Here is an 8,553-nt window from a genome sequence, read left to right as displayed (position 1 = left end):
AGCTAATTTTTTGTATTTTAAGTAGAGGTGGGGTTTCTCCATGTTGGTCAGGCTGGTCTCGAACTCCTGACCTCAGGTGATCCACCAGCCTTGGTCTCCCATAGTACTGGGATTACAGGCATGAGCCACTACACCCAGCCCCCTTCTTAATTTCTTAGGGAACACTTTGGAAAACAAACATCAGCAGAAAAAAAACATGTACAGCCTACACAAGTGATAATATTCAAAATCCTCAGCCATAAAAATAAAGGCCTTTTATTTGGTTTTTCTATGCCAGTACAGAAACATCTGGACCACACTCTTGAGCCTGCAGAGGCTCACGGCCACACCCACTTCTGCTGCAGGGACTGTCTGCCGAGGAGCCGAACCGTTGAGACACAGTAGCCAGGCCCTCCTGAGGGCTCCAGAAGCTCTAGGTTACGGGGTCACCTTCTTGTAGGTGACGTGAAGATGCTGAGTCATTGGCTGTGTAGTGGTTGCCATGGAGACTGTCTGTTCAAGTTTGCCTTCAGAATTCAGCCTGAACTTCCGGGTAATCTGGGCAGGAGAATGAAACAAAAATACCTTAGTTTTATCTTCAGAAGATTCAATCAATGCCTGTGTGCCCACTGCATGCCACACACTCATCACGGGCTGTGAGCCAGGCAGTGGCCCTGCCAGAGGAGGACAGACACACAGCCCAGGGCCCCTGGGCATGTCACAATCCAGGTGCCCCTCAGCTGCCTCCAGAAGACCACCAGGTGAACACAGGGATTGTTTATTTAGAAGTCACCTTTTTTGTCAACGGCCATACCACCCTGAACGCACCCGATCTCGTCTGACATCGGAAGCTAAGGAGGGTTGGGCCTGGTTAGTACTTGGATGGAACAAGTCACCTTTTTTTGGTCTCTACAAATTATATACCTGATCAGACAAGTGCTGAGCTTCCAACGCTTCCCTTCTCCATTGCCTCCCACTTTCACTGTAACTAGAACTCATGTCCAGTGTGTTCTTGGAAAGCTCAGAAACAGCATCTTTGGAACAGTAATTCATCAGAATAAATTATAGCAGCTGCTTCCAACAAGAATCCAAGCCTATGGCAGCTAAGTCCTGAATGAGTCAGCCCTACATACCCGGAACGTTTGCTGGCAGATTGCGAGAATGACCACTGTCAAAAGACAATCCTCTGATGGGCACTATCTCTCTAGTGCCCCAGACGTGCGGGGGGTCATGTGGGGGGCACCAGAAGTGGATGAGACGGAGTTCTACTTATGGCCACGGCTGGCTACTCTGCAACTGACCGACCCTCTTGCAGATAACAACCCAGGTTTTAGGAAGTTTCTTTAAAGGTATCAGAGAACCACCAAGTCAGCGAGGACCAGCACCCCAAAGAGAAGGAAGTGTGGAGGTGAGACCCAATTTGGAGCAACTGGCCCTGATGCTTTTGCTGCCTGGAAGTCAAGGGGTTCAAGGGGTGGAGGCTGAGAGGGATGTGGTAGCTAAGAGGCTGAGAAGCTGAGTAGGGCCTTCTCGAACTCATGGAGCTAGAGGGACAAACACTGGAATTCAGTGTCCGTCTAGGAGGATAGACACAGCCGGGCGTGGTGGCATGCATATGTAGTCCCAGCTACTCGGGAAGCTGAGGAGGGAGAATTGCTTGAACCCGGGAGGTGGAGGTTGCAGTGAGCCGAGATCGTGCCACTGCACTTCAGCCTGGCTGACGGAGCAAGATTCCATCTGAAAAAAAAAAAAAAAAAAGCACCCCAAGCTTGGGCGCAGTGGCTCACGCCTGTAATCCCAGCACTTTGGGAGGCTGAGGCGGGCAGATCACGAGGTCAGGAGATCAAGACCATCCTGGCTAACAGGGTAAAACCCCGTCTCTACTAAAAATACAAAAAAACATTAGCCAGGTGTGGTGGCGGGTGCCTGTAGTCCCAGCTACTCGGGAGGCTGAGGTAGGAGAATGGTGTGAACCCGGGAGGCGGAGCTTGCAGTGAGCCGAGATCGCACCACTGCACTCCAGCCTGAGCAACAGAGTGAGACTCCATCTCAGAAAAAAAACAAAAAAAAACAACAACAAAAAACACACCCCAGCTTTGGGTGGGGTCCCTGAAGGGTCCCATCCCAGAAACAGGCTGGGAAGTCCAGTTTCAAACCAGCTCAGCCTCTACTGAACACGAGCTGTTCATCCTTGACTGACAGGCAGAAGCACAGAACTGCTCTTTGGTGAGGATAACATCAACGAAAGCCTCAAGTCATCTCTACAATTTTTCATACATAATGTCTAGAATCCAAGAAAAATAGAAAAACTCCTTAGGTTACTAGGAGTTAAGATCAAAAGAAAAAACAGGAAATAGACACCTCCCCCACCCTCACCCAGGGGATGCCAATATTGGAGTTGTTAGAAGACAATACGGAGAATTTCTGCAGATAATCAGAATTTATCAAAAACATTAAAATATAAATTCTACAACTGAAAAACATAATAACTCAAATTAAGGCCCCAATAATGAAATAAACAGATTAGACAGAGATGAAGAAAGGATTAGTAAACTGGAAAATGATCAGTAGGAAATATCCACATTGAAGCTTAGAGAAAAACGGAAAATATGGATGAAAGCATAAGGGACACATTGAAAACTGCAGAAGATTGAACACATGTGTAACCAAAGCCCCAGAAGAAGATAGGAAAGAAAATAGAACACAAGCAATATTTGAACAGATCACGGCCAATTTTCTGAGCCTAACAAAATATATCAAGCCACGAATTCTAATTATATCACAGCAAAACTCTGGCTGATAATCAAAGGCAAGACAATAAAAACTTGAAAGCAGCCAGGGGTGGGTGTGGGTGTCCTGGTTAATTTTAGGTGTCAAATTGACCAATTAAGGAACACCTAGAAACCTGGTAAAGGATTATTCTGAGTATGTCTGAGAAGATGTTTCCAGAGGTGACTGACCAGGTGAGGGAGATCTACCCTCCATGAGGGTGGGCACCATCCAATAGGCTGGGGGCCCAGATAAAATAAAAACAAAGACAAGGCGAACATGTCCATCTGTTTGCTGGAGCTGGGATACACTCTCCTCCCCCGTCCTTGGACAACTCCAGGCCCCCTGACCTTTGGACTCCCAGATGTCACCAGCACCTCCTCTCTCCTCAGGGCTCTGAGGCCTTTGGCCCGGGACCAAGAGTGACGCCACTGACTTCCCTGGTTCTGAAGCCTTTGGACTTGGACTGAGCCAGGATACTGGCATCCCAGGGTTTCCAGCTTGCGGAGGGGACTTTTATAACTATTGAATGCTACACTCGTTAAGTGTACATGAGATATTCATGAAGTTAGGTCATATACTAGGGCATAAAATAAGTCTCCAACATTTTTTCACAGACTAAAATATTAGAGGGTATGTTGTCTGGGCCTTATAGAATTGAATGAAAAATCCTGAGCAATAGAATCTATTTTAAAAATTCTCAAATATTTGGAAAATAACATATCTCTAAATAACCCTGTTCAAAGAAAAAAAAAATCACTACAAAATTAGCCGGGTGTGGTGGCATATGCCTTTAATCCCAGCTACTCGGGAGGCTGAGACAGGAGAATCGCTTGAACCGGGGAGGTGGGGGTTGCAGTGAGCCAAGATCGCGCCACTGCACTCCAGCCTGGGCAACAAGAGAGAAACTCCATCTCAAAAAAATAAATAAATAAAAATAAAAAAGAAAAAAATCACTAGAGAATAGCCACTGTACTCCAGCCTGGGCAACACAGAAGACCTTGTTTATATTGAAAGAAAAAAGAAAAAAGGAGAGAAAAGAAGGAAGGAAGGGAGGGAGGGAGGGAAGGAAAAGAAAGAAACTACAGAAATGAATGAATTTAACAAAGTCACATGATATAAGATCAATATGCAACAGCTAACTGTACTTCTATATACTTGCAACAAATAACTGGAAAATTAAAAAATCATTTATAATAGCATCCCAAACCACAAAATACGTAGGAATAAATTTAACAAAATGTGTGCAAAACCAATACGTTGAAAACTACAAGAAAATATAGGATGAGACTGATCTAAATAAATGGAGCACCTTACCATGGCACTGGATTGGAGGACTCAGTTTGCCTAAGATGGCACTTCTTCCCAAATTAATTTAGAAATTCAAGTAATTCCAATGAAAATGTTTCTAGAAACTGACAAGCTGATTCTGAAATTCATATGGAAATGCAAAGGGTCCTAGGATAGCCAAAACAATTTTGGAAAAAAGAAAAAGAAGAAAAGTTGGGTAACTTATATCACCTGATTCAATATAAAGCTACAGTGGTCAAGACAGCATGTTAACAGTATAAAGACCGAAATAGAGAAGAGTGGGACAGAAGAGAGAGTTCTGGGGAAGAACCACACACGTAAAGTGAGTTGATTTTCGACAAAAGCACCGCATACTTTAATTAAAGTTAAGGGTTCTCTTTTCAACAAATGGTGCTGGAAACAAGGTATCTGTATGAGGAAAAATGGAAAAAATGTGACTACTACCTCATACCATCTAGAATTAGCAATTCCAAATAGCATATATCTTAAAGTAAAACTATAAAACTTTTTGAAGAAAATGCAGGTGAAAATCTTTGCTGCCTGGGCTAGGTGAAAAATTTTAAGACAGGACACAAAAAGCACTAACTAGAGAAGAAAAAATGGTAACAAAATTAAAACATTTGGTTCTAGACTGCGCATGGTGGCTCACGCCTGTAATTTCAGCGCTTTGGGAGACCAAGGAGGGTGGATCACCTGATGTCAGGTTGAGACCGGCCTGGCCAACATGGTGAAACGCTGTCTTTACTAAATAAAAATACAAAAAATTAGCCGGCCATGGTGGTGGGAGCCTGTAATCCCAGCTACTTGGGAGGCTGAAAGAGGATAATCGCTTGAACCCGGGAGGTGGAGGTTGCAGTGAGCTGAGATCACGCCACTGCACTCTAGCCTGGGCAACAAGAGCAAACGATGTCTCAAAAAAAAAAAAAAAAAACCCCAAAAAAGAAAAACAACATTTGGTTCTTCAAATGGAACTGTCTAGGAAACAGAAAGGCAAGGCACAGGGCAGGAACATCGTGTTGGCAAGTGCACCTGATAAAGGACTTATACCCAGAACAAACAACACACTCTTACAACTCAGGAACAACACAAACACTCAAACAAATGGGCAAAGATCTGAATGTTCATTTCACAAAACAAGAAATACAAGTAGCAGATAAGTACAACAAAAAGAGAGCAGCATCGTTACTCAGCAGGGAAGTGCAAATTAACATCACAATGAAATACCACCTTGTAGTGGCCAGGATAAAACTCAAAGGCCAACCCTTGGCGAGGCTGTGGGACAACCTTGCTGGGGTGTCAAGGGGGACAGCCACTCTGGAAGAGATTGGTGTTTACCACAGAACCCAGCAGTTCCAATCCCAGGTATGCACCCAAGAGGAAAAAAAAACATGTGTCCACACAAAGGTCTACACGTGCTTATGGCTTTATTCCTAATAGCCCGGAACTGGAAACAAATCAAATAAACATCCATCAACAGAAAGGATAAACAACTGACACACTCACTGGTGGACCACCACACAGCAACAAGCAGACGTGGCACATGCAGCAGAACTGTTGAATCTTGACAGCGTTTCAGTGAGGAAAGGAGATCGGAAACAAATGAGTGCCTGTGCTGTGGCTCCACTGATGATGATGAGCACTAGGACACTCAGAGCTGCTCGGCTGATATGATGAGCACTAGGACACACAGAGCTGCTCGGTCTGCAGTGGCAGAAACCCGGCCGGGGGCTGTGACAGGGCAGCGGGGGCTGCCTACGGAGCACAGGGACTTTCTAGGGCGCTGGGACTGTTCTCAGTCTTGACTGGGGCAGCGTTACAAGATTATATATGCTGTCCAAATGTATCAAACTGCACACTTGAAGTGTGTGCATTTATTCCATATAAAGTATACCTCAATAGAGGTGATTTTTTAAATGCAGAAGCCATGATAATGAAGACAGTGTGGTACTGGCACAGGGACTGACAAACAGACCACCTGGAACCAGGGAGAGAGTGACAAGCAGACCCCGATGAAGGATACTGAGGCGCTCGGGGGGCGGCTGCATGGGTGAACAGAGGGGCCAGGCTCTTCAGGCAGGGTGCAGGGCAGCTGGCCCTCATCTGAGAACAAGGAAGGGGGACAGCACTTCACACAATACACACCACTCAACCCCAGGTGGATTAATGACCTAAAGGAAAGATTTTAGGTTGAACTGTGAAGCTTCCAGAAAAATTCAGAATACATATCTTGACCTGTTAGTAAGGAAAGACTGCTTAACTAAGACACATTAAAAACAGAATCCATAAAGGAAGAGACTGGCAAACCGAACCACATAAAATCCAGAGCCTCTGTTCTTCAAAAACAATTTGTAAAACTCAAAAGATAATCACAGACCGAAAAAGCTATTTGCAACACATTTAGCTAACAAAGAGCTTTATTCAAATTATATCAAGAACTCTGACATGTCAGCCAGAAAAGGCACAGTGGAAAATGGTCACCAGACCTGAACAGGCACCTCGCTGGAGGATGACCCAGCAACGACGTGAAAAGATGCTCAAGCTCACAGGTCACCAGTGGCAGCCCAGGCTGCAAAGCTAGGTCCAGAGCCACCCACATAAGGCAGGAAGCGGGGAGGCTCTGCCAGGCTGGGGGCCTCTCTGAGCCTCACTGTAAAACGGGGCCTGGGCCTGGACCTGCCTCTTCTCAGGGCTGCTGCAAGGCACGTGCTGCACAAACTGCACGCGGCCCTGAAGTTACAAAGCACATACACACACAGCACAGGGAATGTGCAGGTCAGTGGGAGCCTGGGGACCCCTCAGGCCCTCCCCAACAGAGTCACACGAGCCTCTCCCAACACGCTCAGTTCTCCCCTGGGGTCTGCCACCACTGCGCAGTCACTGGACATGAGCGACAAGCTGTCCCTGGGGCAAGCTGGCCAGGGATCCTCGGCAGCTCGTAGGCTCCACCAGGCTCAGTACACAGCTCATGAAGGCACTGCTACCCTCTGTGGGGCCTGCAGTCTGGGCCATGCCCACCAACACCCACACAAACAGTAAAGACACTCACACGTCCCGTCCCACCCTGATCCCCCAGATGCCACAGAGCAGCTAAGGGAAGGCCTCACTTCCCCAGTACAAGCCTCGCTCTCTTCCAGAGGTTCCAGCCCACTCCTCCAGAGCGAGGGGAAAACTGGGTGCCTCCGCATCCACAGGCAGACACCGTGTCGCCTCCGCATCCACATGCAGACACCGTGTCGCCTCCGCATCCACAGGCAGACACCGTGTCTGAGGCCATGGCCGGCAGCATCAACCCTGACAGCCGAGGAGGAGAAACGCCCCAAACAGCAGTCAGCGGGACCACAGTGCCTAACAAGGGCCACAGGACACCTGTACGGGGAAAAAGGGAAAATGGGACCGCTACCTCACACTACAGAGAAACAATAATCCCAAATACTATGTATCTTAAAGGAAAAACTGGCCAGGCATGGTGGCTCACACCTATAACCACAGCACTTTGGGAAGCGGAGGCGGGCCGATCACTTGAGGCCATGAGTTTGAGACCAGCCTGAGCAACAAAGTGAGACCCCCATCTCTATTAAAAATACAAAAAATTAGCTGGGAGTGGTGATGAACGCCTGTAGTCTCAGCTACTTGGGAGGAAGATGTGGGAGAATCGCTTGAGCCCAGGAGGTGGAGGCTACAGTGAGCCGAGATCACACTGCTGCACTCCAGCCTGGGCGACCGTGCAAGGCTCTGTCTAAAAAAAAGTAATAATAAAATAAAAAGTAAAAAATTTTTTAAAAAGGTAAAATGTAGATGAAAATCTTGCTCACCCAGCAACCCGGCACAGAGCTCCGAGGTGAGGCCTCCCGGGTGAGGACAGCGCTGTGGCTCCTGCATGGCCCCTACTGGAATGGCAGTGAAGGAATGCTGTCCACAGCGTGAATCCACAGGAGAAAGAGGGGAGGCGGCACAGCCACAGAACGTGAGGGGCTGGAAATGAGACGCACGGGGAACTGACGCAGCCGACCCAGGAAGGCCGAGGCTGAATGCAGCACCGGGACAGGCCAACACCATGCCTTACGCCCCACAAAATCTCCGTGGCGTGGCCTGAGTGTCTCTACGAGTGGCTGTGGATGAAGGCTGAAAACAGCAGGTTTGCTTGAAAATGTGTTTCAGAGGCAATTCAGTATTATTTCATGTATTTATTTTGAGACAGGGTCTCACTCTGTCACCCAGGCTGGAGTGCGGTGGCACGATCACTGCTCACTGCAACCTCCGGCTCCCAGGCTCAAGCGATTCTCCCATCTCACCCTCTCAAGTAGCTGGAACTACAGGCATGCCTCCCCAAGCCCGGCTACTTTTTGTGTTTTTTGTAGAAACAGGTTTTGCTATGTTGTCCAGGCTGGTCTTGAACTCCTGGGCTCAAGCGATCTCCTGCCTCAGCCCCACAAAGTGTTGGGATTACAGGCGTGAGCCACCACAGGAGGCACAGTATTCTTCTTAACAGCCAAG

General features: G+C 47.4%; 1 protein-coding gene across 5 annotated transcripts in view; it reads right to left on the bottom strand.

Annotated features, from left to right (window-relative positions):
* Nucleotides 1-239: 239 nt before the first annotated feature.
* Nucleotides 240-8,553, bottom strand: part of THAP4 (THAP domain containing 4) — a 60,426-nt gene continuing 52,112 nt past the window's right edge. For all 5 annotated transcript variants that reach the window (XM_032761202.2, XM_058436353.1, XM_032761210.2 and 2 more), the window contains one exon: nucleotides 240-537. In XM_032761202.2, coding sequence (XP_032617093.1) covers nucleotides 418-537 — 120 coding nt within the window. In that variant the 3' untranslated portion in view covers nucleotides 240-417. The remainder of the gene's footprint in view (nucleotides 538-8,553) is intronic.

This window comes from Hylobates moloch, unplaced genomic scaffold (genome assembly GCF_009828535.3).
Source record: "Hylobates moloch isolate HMO894 unplaced genomic scaffold, HMol_V3 SCAFFOLD_1, whole genome shotgun sequence".
Taxonomy (NCBI): Eukaryota; Metazoa; Chordata; class Mammalia; order Primates; family Hylobatidae; genus Hylobates; species Hylobates moloch.
Note: the sequence above shows the minus strand (reverse complement) of the source record. Positions and strands in the feature narration are given on the sequence as shown.